General features: G+C 41.8%; 1 protein-coding gene across 2 annotated transcripts in view; it reads left to right on the forward strand.

Annotated features, from left to right (window-relative positions):
- The window catches only part of ZNF365 (zinc finger protein 365), a 143,792-nt gene that overhangs the window by 110,672 nt on the left and 15,334 nt on the right, over nucleotides 1–17,786 (forward strand). For both annotated transcript variants that reach the window (XM_075612973.1, XM_075612974.1), the window contains exon 4: nucleotides 16,262–16,302. In XM_075612973.1, the coding sequence (XP_075469088.1) occupies nucleotides 16,262–16,302 (41 nt within the window). The remainder of the gene's footprint in view (nucleotides 1–16,261; nucleotides 16,303–17,786) is intronic.

Genomic DNA, 17,786 nt, shown 5'->3' on the forward strand with positions numbered 1-17,786 from the left:
TTGGGCCTAACTTCAGGAAATACCCCTCCAGTTCATGGGCAGTGATAAACAAAATATATCGTGCGCAACTAATAAACCTCTAATATAATCAGTGATACAATGTGTATTAACATATACCCTTCTAATTTTTACTCAACTGGTAAAACCACAAAAAACCCACAGTGTGAAAAAATAATTTTTTTTTACATAACCGTGTAATGTGATGTAGAAAGCGTCTGCTGCTATTAAACAGGGGGTGGCTCGGCACCCCCCAAACACTGAAGATATGGAGACAAAAAAACAGCGCACAACGCAAATAGTGAAGTATGAAAGTAACAAGTGTATATTAAAATAGGGGATAAACATTCTGCGTACATCAAGGTATTAGGACATAAACATTGAGTGTGTTAAACACACAAGTTACCACTCGGCGGCCGCTCATACAGGAGTCAGGAGTATGTTTCCCTTGGCAGGCGTCTGGGACAGCAGCTGCGATGCTTTTCCTTCCTGGGAACACCTCTGCATTCGGTCACCGTCTCTGTGGGAAACTCTCCTCTGGTCAGCTGGGCTCCAGACGGATCAAGCAATCTGCAGCCTGCAGACGCACTGGGAGGGTCCCCGGATTGGTCAGTGAGGACCTGGGTGGTTCGCAGAGCTCTCCGTTTAGTGCAGCCACAAGCAGGGGTGAACTGGCTGGCTGGGAATGAAACTCCAGTATGTCGCGCTGTTGCTGCGTTGCGGGACGCTGCGGAGTGACGTCACAGTGGCGATTTCAAAAGTACACAGCAAAAGCGGAAAAAAGCCTCTAAAGTGCCCAAATTGCACACATAGGATAGAGTAGCAATAAAACACTTGGACCAATTACATCCTACATGTTTCGTAGTCACAACTACTTCATCAGGGAATAAATTTAGCATTTCCCAGAGGTACTATATACCTCACAAACACATCCCATTGGTTAGTCAATTGAAAAAATAGCCAATCAGTCACCTGGGTACTGTGCTAGTCAGAGAGACTTGGGAAATGCAGACACCAGTTAAACAACACCTTTATTTAACAATGAAACTTAAAATACATCCTAGCATATAAAAACATCATACATAAATTAAAAAGAATTCTGTAATAAAAGAAACACATGATTAGTATATTAACAAATTGACAAAACATTATCAGCACAAGTAAAAAAGAAAGGAGATCCACGTACTAGAATAAAAGGACTATAGTAATTAATAAAGTGCCCAGATGTCAACATCTTCGTTTAACCCGTTAGGGGACATCGTATCTAATTTATGTATCCAGTACGTTTCTTTTGAAGATAATATTTTAACCCTATCTCCACCTCTCCTATTGATAGGAATCTGTTGAATCCCCTTAAAGGTCAAACTTGAGGGATCTTTATTATGGCGAGTAAGGAAGTGCCTAGACACACTATGCTTGTCAAAGCCATTCCTAATATTTCTGACATGTTCTTGTATTCGAACTTTAAGGCTGCGCTTAGTCCTACCGACATATTGATATCCGCACGCACATTCCAACAGGTATACAATATATGATGACGTACATAAAATAAAATCATCAATGGGAAAAATGTCATTATTAATCTTAGAAGCAAACCTGTTCCTATCTGGGTGTGAGTATTTGCAAATAGAGCACTTTCCACAAATATGATTACCCTTAGGTTTAGAGCCTAACCAACTCCTTTGAAAGGATGAATCCGCAGTTTGATATATATCACTCGTTGCTAGCACATTCTTTAGGTTTTTTGCTCTCCTATAGATAAATCGTGGTTTCGTGCTCAAATGTGACCCCAGAATTGGATCATTGCACAAGATGCCCCAATGTTTTGTAAAGACTTTTTCTATATCCCTATGCACAGAGTTAAAATCCGTAATAAAAGCCACATTAAGAATATCGCTGTTTGTTGTCTGTTCTTTATTTCTCCTATCTCTGGATCCACTTTGAATTAACATGCCGCTACGATCCATACTGCGTACCCTCTCAATCTCTTTCTCAAGCAGTTCCCTAGGGTATCCTCTCTCTCTAAACCTATGAAATAGTTTAGTAGCCTGAACATTACAGTTAAATACATCTATATTGCTGCAGTTACATCTGAGTCTAACAAATTGTCCTCCTGGTATATTATATTTCCATGAGTTTTTATGATTACTATTTGCCATCAACAGATTGTTGGGTTTGTTTGGCGCGATGACATGTGACTCCCACTCTCCCACGTAAAGGTTTGCGAAACCGGGGGAAAATCTTGTCCCCATGGCAGTTCTGCAAACCTGCAGGTAGAAGTTGGATAAAAACAAGAAATAGTTATGCTTCAATATGAAGCCTATTGACTGGAGGATGAATTCCCTATTCAATGGGTGCAACTGGAGATCTGCTTCCAAAAAGGAACTCACAGCATCCATCCCCTTTTGATGGGGTATGTGCTTGTAGAGGGCTTTAATGTCACACGTAATCCATAAATAGGAGCTTTTCCATTTGAACCCATTAAACAAATTTAGAACTGCAGTCGAGTCTTTCAAATAAGATGTTAATTTGCCCACGTATGGCTGGAGAAAAAAATCTACATATTGACTTAAGTTAGCTGTCATCGATTGGATACCCGATACTATTGGGCGCCCAGGTGGATCCACTAGGGCCTTATGCATCTTAGGCAGATGATAGAATATCGGGATCCTGGGAAATTCAGAGAATAGGAAAGCAAACTCTGTTGCAGTAATAATAGACAAAGAAACGGCATTAATCTAACATTGCTTTAAAATCTTTCAAATATTCCGTTGTGGGATCCTTAGACAATTTGGCGTAAAACGATATGTCATTCAGGAGTCTCAGTGCTTCTTTCTCGTAGTCACATCTGTTTTGTACTACTACGCCCCCACCTTTATATGCCTGTCTTATAATAAGGCTTTTGTTATCTTTCAGGATTTTAAGCGTTAGGGATTCACTCGCACTGAGATTATGTCTTATATCTGCTGACTTGAAATTACGTGCCAAAACATTAAAATCATTAGTGACCATATTAAAAAAGGTGTCTATATGGTGACCCTTGGAATGTGTGGGATAAAACTTGGACTGTGCTTTGAATATTGTATGCTTAATATCTAGTTCTGTCTCAGAGTTAGTAATAGGACTAGTCGCAGCCTCATCAGAAATATGATCCCTATCTTGTTTAAGAAAGTGTCTTTTTAGGGTGATGTTACGGGTAAATTTATGAAGATCTTTGAACAACTGGAAGGAGTTTGGTCCACAAGATCTAGAAAAACTCAAACCCCTTCCTTATTATAAGACAGGCATATAAAGGTGGGGGCGTAGTAGTACAAAACAGATGTGACTACGAGAAAGAAGCACTGAGACTCCTGAATGACATATCGTTTTACGCCAAATTGTCTAAGGATCCCACAACGGAATATTTGAAAGATTTTAAAGCAATGTTAGACAATGCAGTTTCTTTGTCTATTATTACTGCAACAGAGTTTGCTTTCCTATTCTCTGAATTTCCCAGGATCCCGATATTCTATCATCTGCCTAAGATGCATAAGGCCCTAGTGGATCCACCTGGGCGCCCAATAGTATCGGGTATCCAATCGATGACAGCTAACTTAAGTCAATATGTAGATTTTTTTCTCCAGCCATACGTGGGCAAATTAACATCTTATTTGAAAGACTCGACTGCAGTTCTAAATTTGTTTAATGGGTTCAAATGGAAAAGCTCCTATTTATGGATTACGTGTGACATTAAAGCCCTCTACACGCACATACCCCATCAAAAGGAGATGGATGCTGTGAGTTCCTTTTTGGAAGCAGATCTCCAGTTGCACCCATTGAATAGGGAATTTATCCTCCAGTCAATAGGCTTCATATTGAAGCATAACTATTTCTTGTTTTTATCCAACTTCTACCTGCAGGTTTGCGGAACTGCCATGGGGACAAGATTTTCCCCCGGTTTCGCAAACCTTTACGTGGGAGAGTGGGAGTCACATGTCATCGTGCCAATCAAACCCTACAACAGGAATGTCGTAGTATGGAGACGCCATATAGACGACATCCTGTGTGTGTGGATTGGCGACCACGAGTCAGCTAATGCATTTATAGCCCATCTTAATGTAAACGACTATAATCTTGTGTTCACACATAAGGTTAATGCAGCTCAGGTAGACTTCCTGGATCTGAGACTCACGGCCCTAGCGGATGGAACTGTAGAGACAGAGACCTTCTTTAAGGAAGTTGATACCAACAATCTGTTGATGGCAAATAGTAATCATAAAAACTCATGGAAATATAGTATACCAGGAGGACAATTTGTTAGACTCAGACGTAACTGCAGCAATATAGATGTATTTAATGTTCAGGCTACTAAACTATTTCATAGGTTTAGAGAGAGAGGATACCCTAGGGAACTGCTTGAGAAAGAGATTGAGAGGGTACGCAGTATGGATCGTAGCGGCATGTTAATTCAAAGTGGATCCAGAGATAGGAGAACTAAAGAACAGACAACAAACAGCGATATTCTTAATGTGGCTTTTATTACGGATTTTAACTCTGTGCATAGGGATATAGAAAAAGTCTTTACAAAACATTGGGGCATCTTGTGCAATGATCCAATTCTGGGGTCACATTTGAGCACGAAACCACGATTTATCTATAGGAGAGCAAAAAAACTAAAGAATGTGCTAGCATCGAGTGATATATATCAAACTGCGGCTTCATCCTTTCAAAGGAGTTGGTTAGGCTCTAAACCTAAGGGTAATCATATTTGTGGAAAGTGCTCTATTTGCAAATACTCACACCCAGATAGGAACAAATTTGCTTCTAAGATTAATAATGACATTTTTCCCATTGATGATTTTATTTTATGTACGTCATCATATATTGTATACCTGTTGGAATGTGCGTGCGGATATCAATATGTCGGTAGGACTAAGCGCAGCCTTAAAGTTCGAATAAAAGAACATGTCAGAAATATTAGGAATGGCTTTGACAAGCATAGTGTGTCTAGGCACTTCCTTACTCACCATAATAAAGATCCCTCAAGTTTGACCTTTAAGGGGATTCAACAGATTCCTATCAATAGGAGAGGTGGAGATAGGGTTAAAATATTATCTTCAAAAGAAACGTACTGGATACATAAATTAGATACGATGTCCCCTAAAGGGTTAAATGAAGATGTTGACATCTGGGCACTTTATTAATTACTATAGTCCTTTTATTCTAGTACGTGGATCTCCTTTCTTCTTTACTTGTGCTGATAATGTTTTGTCAATTTGTTAATATACTAATCATGTGTTTCTTTTATTACAGAATTCTTTTTAATTTATGTATGATGTTTTTATATGCTAGGGTGTATTTTAAGTTTCATTGTTAAATAAAGGTGTTGTTTAACTGGTGTCTGCATTTCCCAAGTCTCTCTGACTAGCACAGTACCCAGGTGACTGATTGGCTATTTTTTCAATTGACTAACCAATGGGATGTGTTTGTGAGGTATATAGTACCTCTGGGAAATGCTAAATTTATTCCCTGATGAAGAAGTTGTGACTACGAAACATGTAGGATGTAATTGGTCCAAGTGTTTTATTGCTACTCTATCCTATGTGTGCAATTTGGGCACTTTAGAGACTTTTTCCGCTTTTGCTGTGTACTTTTGAAATCGCCACTGTGACGTCACTCCGCAGCGTCCTGCAAAGGAGCAACAGCGTGACATACTGGAGTTTCATTCCCAGCCAGCCAGTTCACCCCTGCTTGTGGCTGCTGTAACGGGTATTCCACCCCACCCAATCGCATATATAGTGTGTGTGCGTAGAACATACGGTGTTACCCGGTGTGGTGCATAAACCTGCAGGCTCATAGGAGGTCTGAGCCTCCGCTAGTGAGAGCTTGGGGTGAATCCTCTGGAACTTTTCTTTGTTTCAGTGCCTCCACCTATGTAGGATTCTATGGGTATGTAGAATAACCCTAACATAGGAACCACATGCAAATAATCAGTACACCATATGTATGATAACCAATATCTTTTTTATTTGTGCTCACATGAACCATATAACATCAACATAATAACGGGTGTCCCTCTTTCCCAGGGGACACTGACTCTTGCATCTCGCAGGACGCTTCCCCCTACACCGGGTGATCCCACCCTGTGTCCATCAATCCCCGCACAATGTGTCCCGCACTCTTTAGGTAAGAATATGCGTGACTGCGCAGTCACTAACTAATGGAACTGTTGGTGCACTTGTTGACAAAAGGGGTTACCTGCCGAGTGCTCCTGCACTCGGGCCTGCAACTACTTCTCAAAGGATCTGTCGACCTGGATCCCGTCTGATCCGGTGGTTCCTTGCTTGGGGTCCGCCAGGGGCGATCCCACCCTGAAGATAGTCTCTCTCTGGGCACAGACTTAAGCCCACGTCTCCTGGCAGGAAGCGCAGCATCCGCTGATCCCTATCTAACACTGGCACTCTAACATGACACGGTCCCTCACATAGGGCCTGTCCCTGGAGCACCACTAACTTAATGAGTGAAGACCTACCTGGGACCTAAGGGGTTAACTGGCCTATCCTGTCCCCCTAGCTCTCCCGGTCCTGACTCTAGCTAACTAGTACCTAGTACTTGCAGTAAAGCACTGCCCACAGGCGTCTACCTACTGTTGGCTAGCCTAGTGCAGATCCTCTCCAGAATTCCTGACCTCGTTAACAGAATATCCCTTCAGGCATCCTACCCCTAGCGCTACCTCAAGGTGACTGGGACCTAGTACTTGGTACGTACAGCAACCGGCTGCACAACAAGGTGCCTGCCTGTCAGACCTCACAGCACTAACAGCCGTGACTCTGACAAGGCAGCACTCACACTAAGGGCAGAGTCCCTAACTGGGGCTGTCACTTATAATTACCCCCTAAACTGGTGGGGAGTTGGGGCCTACCTGGGGTGTGGGTACCTATCTGGGCGCAGGAGCTGCACTCACTCCCCGCACCCTTGCTTCCCTCACAGCTCCCTGACTCCAACTAACTGCGTAGCTGCAGCTCAAACAATGTATCTCTTTTCCTTCTGCCAAGTCATCCTAAGCCCTATTGGCTCCCTGGCATCAAGTGGTGCGTGCAGAGGCTCATGGGACTCGTAGTCCCTGCTCAGAGCCTTCCCTGGTAGGCTAGGGCTACGCAGGCTTTTGTTGCGCTTCCCTGCACAGGCGCAGGCTATCTGGGGCTGCCTCACTGTTCCCTGGCCTCTCCCTACACTCGCACGACTTCTCCCTAACTCTCGCAGCCTCCCTGCGCATGCGCGAGCTATCTGGGGCTCTCCTGATTCTGGGCCATCCCTGCGCATGCGCAAGCTAATGCGCAAGCTAATGCGCAATGGCGGCGCCCTCACCGCCCGGCTCCGGGAGCGCCGGGAGCCCTGTGACGCACGTGCGGCCTTGGCAACCGGCCGCACGCGTCCCCGGCAACCCCCGAGCCGGGACCTGACCGCCCTCACCCGCGCGATTGGCTTGCGGGCCGCCTTGGGACTCGGCGGTACCCGCGATCGCGCACCAGGGGAGGGGGGTGCTGACAGCCAGAGGAGACATGGCTACACTGCACTAAATGGAGAGCTCTGCGAACCACCCAGGTCCTTACTGACCAATCCGGGGACCCTCCCAGTGCGTCTGCAGGCTGCAGATTGCTTGATCCGTCTGGAGCCCAGCTGACCAGAGGGGAGTTTCCTACAGAGACGGTGACCGAATGCAGAGGTGTTCCTAGGAAGGAAAAGCATCGCAGCTGCTGTCCCAGACGCCTGCCAAGGGAAACATACTCCTGACTCCTGTATGAGTGGCTGCCAAGTGGTAACTTGTGTGTTTAACACACTCAATGTTTATGTCCTAATACCTTGATGTACGCAGAATATTTATCCCCTATTTTAATATACACTTGTTACTTTCATACTTCACTATTTGCGTTGTGCGCTGTTTTTTTGTCTCCATAAGTTCATGGGCAGGCCTGCCTCTTCTTCCAGCTTCTGAGTGGGCTTGTCTCTCCTTCCAGCTGGGCCTTCAGCAGGCCCCCTCCTTGGACCACAGGTAGACCCATGGGGTCCCGTGCCCTGCTCCAAAGTTGTCTCCAGGCTCCCTTCTCTATTCCTCTTCTTCCTCCAGTCTCCCATCAGCACATGCTTATTCCACCGCAGGCCTACACCTACTCCTTCCCCCTAGGCTTATACCGACTCCTCCCCCCAGGTCCATACTATCACTCCATTACCTTCTTCCAGCCTGTATGTAAGAGTGCATGTTGTAAATGTTTATATGGTTCTCATATATCTGTGTTTATATTCCCAGCATGAAACAAAAGGTGTTCTCAGCACTCAATGATGAGAGAGAGAGATTTTTCTCTTTTTTTTTTGTTACTTGAATTTTTATTGAATAGTTTTCAAAGATTATGGGGAAAGGGTACATAAAAGAAAAAAAGGGGGGAGGTGGGGTGCATAGATACAGATAGTTGGTAATATCACTGTTGGGGGAAGGGGACAGCATTTGTACATATATAGCATAGTGAATATCATTTTTAATACACTTTAAATCACAACATTCAGAATATTTTAATCTAGATATGGGGATATACCGGCCTTGCAAAACCAAGTGTCCCAAACCTCCGCGAATTGAATGGTGGAGTCATTCAGATATGCTGAAAGTTTATCCATATAAACTATATGCCATATTTTATTGTTTATTTGGCTTAAAGATGGGGGGGGGGAGGGGGGTAGCTTGTTTCCAATTCTTGGCGTTTGTGCATTTAGTAGCATTCAAAATTTGGTAGATAACTTTGGCTTCCTTTTTATTTGGACTGGTTGCTGGTTTTCCTAGTAGTATATAAAGAGGAAACAGAAAAACAGAAACTGTGGCGCTTCCCAAAATGCAATCAGTATAGACGCACAGATGCCGAGTACAGAAAGGGATGCAGTAAAATTGAATATGATTATGTATTGATACTGGCCCTGGGTGGTATGGATGCAGCTCTACCCGATGCAGAATCTCCCTGGATCCTTGAGGTAGGTGGTGGAACAGGTGTGAGGAGCGCAAACCATGAAATAAAGAATATACAGAACAATTGTCAGTAGAATCACTGTATGCAGAAAAGGATATGAAGCATGCAGTTATGCACAGTTGGGAGTAGTAGGGGCGTACACAAATAATGATTAACCCTCTGTGGGGTAACTCAAACCCGTGGTGTTAAGCAATACACCCTATATAGTGAGAGAGATGATGGTGTATAAGTAAATATCAATAAATAACCAACTCACACAGCCATGTGTGAGTCCTCATATGTAGAAGTATCTTTCAACTCCTTGCAAATTGCAATCGCCGCCCCAGTGAACGTGCAGACAGAATGTGATGGTGTATAATATAAACAAATAATGACTCACACGGCCATGTGTGAGTCAGTACTCATAGATGGTATCTTTTCCTTTGGTGTCTTCTGGGTCTGCCTCTCCACAGAACGTCCTAACACTCGTGGTGAGCGCAGTCCCACAAAGACATCCAGGAGAGTATAGGTTAAAAATACAACACACTTTATTAACGTAAACAAATGAATTCTAAAAAACCACTCACGCGGCGATTGGCCTTGCGGGTTCTCCGCTCCTCGTTTCTCCTCACAGTAACGCTGGATACCGCGTCCGGCACACAGAGAGGGAACTGTGAAGGTATGGGAGTACGGAGTCCTGTAATGTCCAAAAAGCTTCACTTTTAAACTTGCCACTTGTTTCGCACGTGAACGTGCTTCGTCAGGCCGTGAACGTGGAGGGCTGAGCGTGTATAGATATATATAGAATTCGATTATGTGAACATAGTATACCCCGTCACAGCAGTTTTCTATTATCTGCCTAAAATCCACAAAGATCCAGTGAAACCCCCTGGGCGGCCTATTATCTCTGGGATAGGGTCTCCGACGTCCAACCTTTCGGAGTATATTGATGGATACTTCCAGAGGTATGTGATGGACATAATTGGCACCTCCTTGGGACAGATGAGTCCTTGGTCCTTACCCTCATGGCTAAATCCCTGTTTTCATTTAAAAGGGTTAAGAATCTCCGGACTGACTCATTAAAACTGATGTAGGAGGCATAATTCAAACTCACACTTTTTTAGGACCCCCCAAGCTAGGCTCCTATAGATGCTGCAGATGTAGCCAGTGTGATAATATGCAGGAGGGCAACCTGTTTTTCCATCCCCACTCTGGTAAGAAAATTTTCAGTAAGAAATTCTTCATGTACCTCTCCCATAACATTGTGTATCTGATCAAGTGCCCATGTGGATTAAGGTATGTGGGTGAGACCCCTCAGTTTGTCAAGCAAAGGAACAGACAGCACAAAGAGCCTATTCGTAGATGGGAGATGGAGGCCCCTGTGGCGCACCACTTCACGCATGCTCCACACTGTGTGAGCCAACTCCGTTACCAAATTATTGATAAAATTGGAAAAAGCCGACAGGGGGCAACCTCATTCACTGGCTGATGCAGAAGAAATCTAGGTGGATTAGGACACTGGACACCCTGGCACAAGGGGAATGAACAAAGAACTGGACGTTAGTTGTTGCTTCTGAAGTCGTATGTTTACTGTTTCCCCCCACCTATTGGTGCACAGGCTACAACCTGTGTTGTCCAGGTGTACACCTATAATCTAGTACTTACCACAGCCTTCCCCTAACTTGCCTTCTCATTCTCCCCACAGACCATCAGGTATAGAAGTTGTACCAATGTCCTCGATCTACGAGGGTTGAACCGAGGACTCCCCATTATTATCCATCCGTCTGTCTTCTGCCATCGGTATGTGTCGTAGATACATCCGTGGCCTCGTTGGTCTTCACCAACCTCTACGCTAGATGTCCCTTTCACACACAACACTGGGCACTGCCTGAACCATATCTAATACCCTTTACTAAGGAGTATTCATGGGCCAGTGTGGTGGGGCACTCTTAGTATTGTGGGTCCACTTTGTGTGTGACCCATGAGTTCCCTTATCTGCTTGTCATCCGCAGTTGATGTAGCCTTAAACATGATACATTTTGATATATTTATTTTGGATTTTAACCTGCTTCTATTCTCTCCTCCTGTCTTTCTATGGGGCAACCGGTCACCACGGGTTGCCATGCAAACATGTTCGCCCAAAGTCTCTGCTGCCTAGCCTTGATGCCGACGTGCGGTCTCCAAGGAAATAGATAGCGTTCCGCTGCTCTACACAAAAATCAAGGATACTCCCCAAGGGACGGTACTGGCATTGTCTGACTTCAGACGTCCACAGGATTGGCTGCAATGTGAAGGGTACTATCTGCGGTAGCCCCGACCCCTTATGATGCCACGGTAACTCGTTCACTACATAAAGCCTGCCAGCTGACTCTGAACACTGGCGCCACCTCTTCCAGACAGATTTTGCTGACGGGGACACGTATTGTTACTGATTAGTTCGTGTGATTTTGTTCCATACTTTCCTTATATGGGAGCCCCATTACCTCCCTGATAGTCTAGGCAGTTGTCTTGCCTTTCTAGCAGGACAGATATATTGATAGGCTACTTGATCACCAATTGCTATGTACACATGTGCCAGGTGACAGAACATGTATCCCATTGCTTATGATTATTTAGGGAAACCGATATATTGATATGCTGCTTTAACAGTATCTCCTAGGTTCTCTGTGCCAAGTGACAGAGTATGTACCTTTTATGTGAGGTGGTGTGCACACATTTATATATAGGTCGGAGAGGACTGCTCTATTGACTGAGTCTATTCTATGGTGCACTATTGATCTGTCCATTTATAAATTGGTGTGTTATAATTTGTTTTTAGTCGATTTGATGGAGGACTGTGTGGTTAGGTTGCCGAGAAGTATCATAGGCCTATCTGAGTCTGAGAGAACGGGCCTGAAGGGGTCTACTGCCCCGAAACGTTGCTCTCCTCACCTTGCCGCATACTTTTCTTCCCTTGGGGTTTTTCTTTTTTTCCGTACATTCCATTCCCTCGCCCCCCTCTTTCTCCCTTAGGCTTCACTGTATAGCTAATACAGATGTTTTTATCCCTTTGAACTGATCACATAGTTGCTACGTAGCACATGTTTATTTTCATAATAAAACTTACACTTTTGGCATATACCCAACGTGTAGCAGTCATTTATTTTGTGTACTGGGAACCCCTGTGTTGTAATAATCAACCCATATGCATCTGAATATACAGACAACATTCTAAACATCCTTAATGGTATTTATCACAAACATCAGTGTCAATCAACGATGTTCGCTTTGTCACAATGTCAAGTTTCTCAGCTGACACAAGAGTGGGACAGTCCTCCACCTGTCACTTGCCCGGCTAATTCCAAAGCTTTGGTCAGGCATCTCCCTGACCACGATGAAAGAAACTTTACAAATACCCGGTGCCACATTCCTCGCACCAAGATGCAACTGGCAGCTTGGAGATATTCCTGCCCCTGCACACCACAAAGACCCTGCGAGAGATCTCATAGTGCAGGATGGTCACTGCCGATGCTCCAGCCACCATATCCGATCTGAGGTAGAGGGTTGCGAAAGGGTATCCAACACTTTTGGTTAAATACTGCTATTACTGTACTGGCACGGAGTGCAGAGCAGATGCGTAATCTAAAAGAATAATCCACGTAATTCAGAGGCCAGCAAAAATTACATGGTAGGGGGTGACTTACTCCCCTGTGCAACAGCTAGTCCCTCCCCTATTGACACCATTAGAGACAGGGCAGTTTTTTGTTCTCTGGCTTCTCATAGCATAGCCCAAAACAGTCCATAATAACAGTCCATAATTGTCGAGGCCATACTTTTGCACCACTCCTGCAAGCAACCTTGCACTTTGATTTTTTTTGCATACATGCACAGCTTTTGCAACACGGTTTTGTTTTGGTGGGAAATGTTTGTGCCACAATTTCTCTTGCAGCTCACGAAAACATCGAACCCACTGTATTGCTTATTATTTTGTTACTTTTGCTACCACGGTTTTCTTTTATGGAGAAAACTTTGCAAATGACAATCTCTGAAATATTCTTTATCGCATAGCCATTAAGTAGTTTCCACACGAAAGGTGAAAACAGTGCAAAACACATTTTCTTTAAAAAAATATAAAACATACTCTTCGCTCCAAAAGTTCAAAAATGAGCAAATCACAAAACAAGAATGTTCTTTATTATGCCCAGACTCATGTTGGGCGCCAAATGTAACCCCTCTTTATCCAGCTACATCAAGGTGTCTTATATACAGTGGTCTTCACCATTTCTAATTACCTTCTCAGGGTGCTGGCATCTGGGCTGGCTGGGCATGTATTCTAGAAAATGGTAATGGAGGGTGCAAGGAACTTTATTGGTAAAAACAAGAGCTTTATTAATTCCTTGAATGTAATTTCTCTACAGAAGGCTTTGGCTAGACAAGAAGCTTGGTCAGGTAAATGGCAGATGAGCTTTAAAACTAATTAATGTAAGGTTATGCATTAGGAAAGCAAGAATAAACACGACCTACAAAATAAATGAGGAAAAATTAGGTCAAGACTTAATGTAAGATATTATCATGCATAAAACATGTATGGATGTAAGGGAAGACAACATCATTTTGCCACTGTAGAAAACCTTAGTAACCCCAAACCTTGAATATATAATACCGTCTTGGGCACCATGCCATAAAAAGGACATTATTGAACTGAAAAAAGTGCATAAAAGAGCTACCAAATTAGTAAAGGGGATAGAATATCTGCCTTATGAGGAAATAATATCCAAATTAGGTTTGTTTACATTTAATAAAAGTTATCCAAGAGGCGATATGATAACTATTTACAAAGATACTTACTGTAAGGTCAATGCAAGGAACTTTTGTGGGAACTTTCCATCCAAAGTACAGTACAAATGACACATGGTCATCCCTTGAGATTGGAGGAAAAAGATTTCATCAGCTGCACTAATGGCAGTTAAAATGTGGAATTGTTGCTTTTGTACCCCTACCCTATTTTTCTTACCCTAATGTTGTATAAAAGTTTTTTTAAACTTGGCTTTAACTAAACAGTATAAACAAAATGTAGAATGTATTACCTAGGGAGACTGTGATGACAGATACAATAGATATCTTTAAGAAAAGGTTAGGCATCTTTTTAGAAAGAAAATGTATTCAAGGATATACCAAATAAGTTAAACATAGGAAGGATGTTGATTCAGAGAGAAATCCTATGGAGCATTACTGAAGACAGGAAGAATTTAGGAATTCAGGAAGATTTTTTCCCCATTATGAGACATGGGCCTATGCAGTAAGCAACAATAAGCCACTTATCGCCACCGTATCGCCAAAAAAGCCTACTGCTATTCAGTAAGCTCTGATAAATCGGCGATAAGAGAGCTTTTCGGCAAATATTGGTCATCATGGGGATAGTTAATTGAAAAAGAGGAGAAAAATCGATCGATGAGAGAAGTTGCATTGATCATTTTATTTCTTAGTTTATATTAATAATAATGATCAGGGTTTTGCTTTCACTTCTACCTGTATCCTCATTCCATCCATTTTACTTTTTTTTCCTCCTAATTTCAGTATACAAAGTAGAACATTTTACAAAAATGTTGATTTTTAACTTTAAAAGCAATCACTATTGATGCTTGTTAACGAATATTCCGTTGGGGAAATTTAGACTAAATTATTCGTCAGATAAGAGAGTGTGTGATTCTCAGTCTTCTGTATTAAAACTATCTTTTTTTTGTTTTTATAAGTGTTACCCGATTTCTCTGATTGAGCCAGTATCCATATGAAGTGATTATTTTAGTATCTTGGTTAAAATGGTTTTTAGTCACACATTTAAACAAATAGGCATTTTTGAACATTGTGTTAGATATTATTGTTCTTATAAATCCAACATTTTGAGAGATACATTTACATAATCAATTTTGTTATATCTTGTCTTTGGATTAATTATCATTACAGGCATACCTCGGTTTAAGGACACTCACTTTAAGTACACTCGCGAGTAAGTACATCTCACTCAATAGGCAAACGGCAGCTCACGCATGCGCCTGTCAGCACATCCTGAACAGCAATACCGGCTCCCTACCTGTACTGAAGCTGTGCGCAAGCGGGGAGACAATAAAGCCTGTTACACATGCGTTTTTTACATTAGTTATGCACGTATATGATGTTTGCAGTACAGTACATGCATCGATAAGTGGGGAAAAGGTAGTGCTTCACTTTAAGTACATTTTCACTTTACATACATGCTCCGGTCCCATTGCGTACGTTAATGTGGGGTATGCCTGTATTGTGATTATCAAATAATATTTTTCCATTATGTAGGAGTTTTTCCCTGCCCCTTTATTCTTTTTATTTTATACAGTTTACATTATTAGCAATAAGGAGTTACATTTTTTCCTCTTTTTCAATTAACTATCCCTCTAGTGACCACTACATATATACATATGACTCCACTTGAAAGAGAAATGTACTGTATTCCACACCTCTGAAGAAGTGACCAGACAGATGTGAAACTCGTTAAGTCTAGCCGTTACACTGACATAACGTGGGCATTATTTTGCAAAAAAAATGTGACGCGGCAAACTCGAAATTGACCAAAGAATTTAATTTGGCGACACCAACACACATCCACAGCGAGTGTGCAAGACAGAGTAATAATGGACAAACTATATATGCTTATTAGAAATATTTTTTTTATGAGTGAACAGTACATCTGTTTCTTTTTGTGTATCCCAATATAATTTGTACTTGCTTTACCATGGTATGTGTTTCTTTAACTTTTGAGGAAAATAATATTTTTGGGGAGATGCAGCTACCCTATAGCATTATACAATCTCTATAAAATTAAAGTAAGTGTTAGATTTGAAGAAGAAAAAATATTTGAAACTATTGCAGTGAACATTTTTAAAAAAAAATGTTGTTAAGTTTGTAAATTTGACCGGCTTGTGCTTATTCCTCCCTCAATTTATGGGTAGTGTATAGTATAACTTATGACAAAGATCAATACAATTGTAACCACTCGGAGTCTCACTTTGACCGCATCCTTAACCTAACACTTAAATACTTTTATCACACTGTATATTGTAGTATATTTTGGAATGCCGTAATGAGTGTACTGTAGATGTATAGTGAGCTTCACCCGCATGGTCTTACTGCACATGGTACCGCGATTATTGGTGTTATGCAAATTTGGGCCTTTTCCACTGCTAAGATATCTATGGTAAATTAAATAACAGCATTTGAATACATTTCTGTAACAATATATTATATTGTTAAAAAAAATCTTTATCTTTTCTTTCCCTCAGGTAGGACACATTCTGACAACAAGCAGGAAAAGCAAATGCCAGTAGGTATATGCATTTAAACCACATTTTTTTCGATTTAATACATACTCCTTGTTCATTTTGACAACTGTTCTGCAAACACTATAGTAGCATTAAAAAAAATCTACTTTTTATAAATAACCAAAACTAAAGTTATTTCTGTCCTTAATATTAATATTATTTTGATTTCCTTTGTCATTTAAAAGCAGCAATTTGTGCTTCTGATTTCATAATCTGGTATCCTTTGAAACTGCTGTCCTGCTCCTATCTTGAACCAGCTACTTATTGTAAGCTTCATTTTCAATTCTTAAAATCAAACTACTGTAAAACAAACTAGGATCCCAGCAATGGGTTACAATGTTTGCCAGGAAATGCTACCAAATCCATAGTAGCTAAATAAAACAATAAAGAACTATGTCATCTTCAAAAAGTTTTGGAAAAAAGAGAGAACTGAGACTGTATCATAAGATGAACTTAGTTCTGTATGCATTTTGGAGGAAATAGAAATAAAGTAAAAAAAATCTGCGCTCTAAATTGTGTATATAGGGATAATCTTAACCCTTCAACCAAGTGTATACAATCACATGAAAAATAGTAAAAACACAAGAAAGTGACTTTGTGAATTACTAATGGTGTATCAAGTATTATAGTGAAAAATATAAAACCTTATTAATACAAATATAGGAGTCTGCAGCTGTAAAACCTCTGATGGCTCGACATCCGATAGAACTAGTGAAAAAAAGAGAAAAAACAGCGCACAACTCATAGTATAATATTTTCAATTATATTGAAATGAAGTGAAGGTGAAAAATTTGCTCGTACATCAATACTTAAAAATATGGGCAATACATGAAATCAGGCACATGTTACCAACAGCAGTATTCAGCAAGGCTTCCCATATATGTCACCAGCAGCCACCGATCACCGTAAGAGTCTCTCATGGGTATATTTTCTCCCAATGGCAGCAAGGTAACCTTCCCAATTGGGTCACGGCAACGATGAACTGCGATGATCTGTCCCCGTCTCACTGAGACGCGCTCCGGTCCACAGAGCAACGGGCAACACAGCAGTTCTTACACAGTGCCAGTTTGTATACCAGAAGCAAGTCCCGCTAGACTTGCATGCGGTCGCCCTGTGGGATGTCACTGGATCCACGTCAAGCAGCAAACGATGGAAATATGGGCCAAAGGAGTGCTGACAGGGGCTCACAAGGGTGCACAATCAAAGTCCATAAAACTCAGTGTGCCCAATACACATCCTACAGCTGAAGCGGCCATTATTTTAGCAAATCACGCATGTATACCTCAGAATATCAATCTGATGGTGCGCGATTTCTTCCAACCTTACTACCTTAACACGCGAAAAATTGCATTTTAGCGCGGTCTGCAATACTGTCGAGAAACTCAATGTCGAGTTTTCTTAGAAAGCCAATAGCAATTCAACCTGTCTTTTATTGCCATATAGTTCTGCAAGTGTCTGTGTGTAATTGTAATTTGAAGATTAACGT

This window comes from Ascaphus truei, chromosome 8, assembly GCF_040206685.1.
Source record: "Ascaphus truei isolate aAscTru1 chromosome 8, aAscTru1.hap1, whole genome shotgun sequence".
Lineage (NCBI taxonomy): Eukaryota > Metazoa > Chordata > Amphibia > Anura > Ascaphidae > Ascaphus > Ascaphus truei.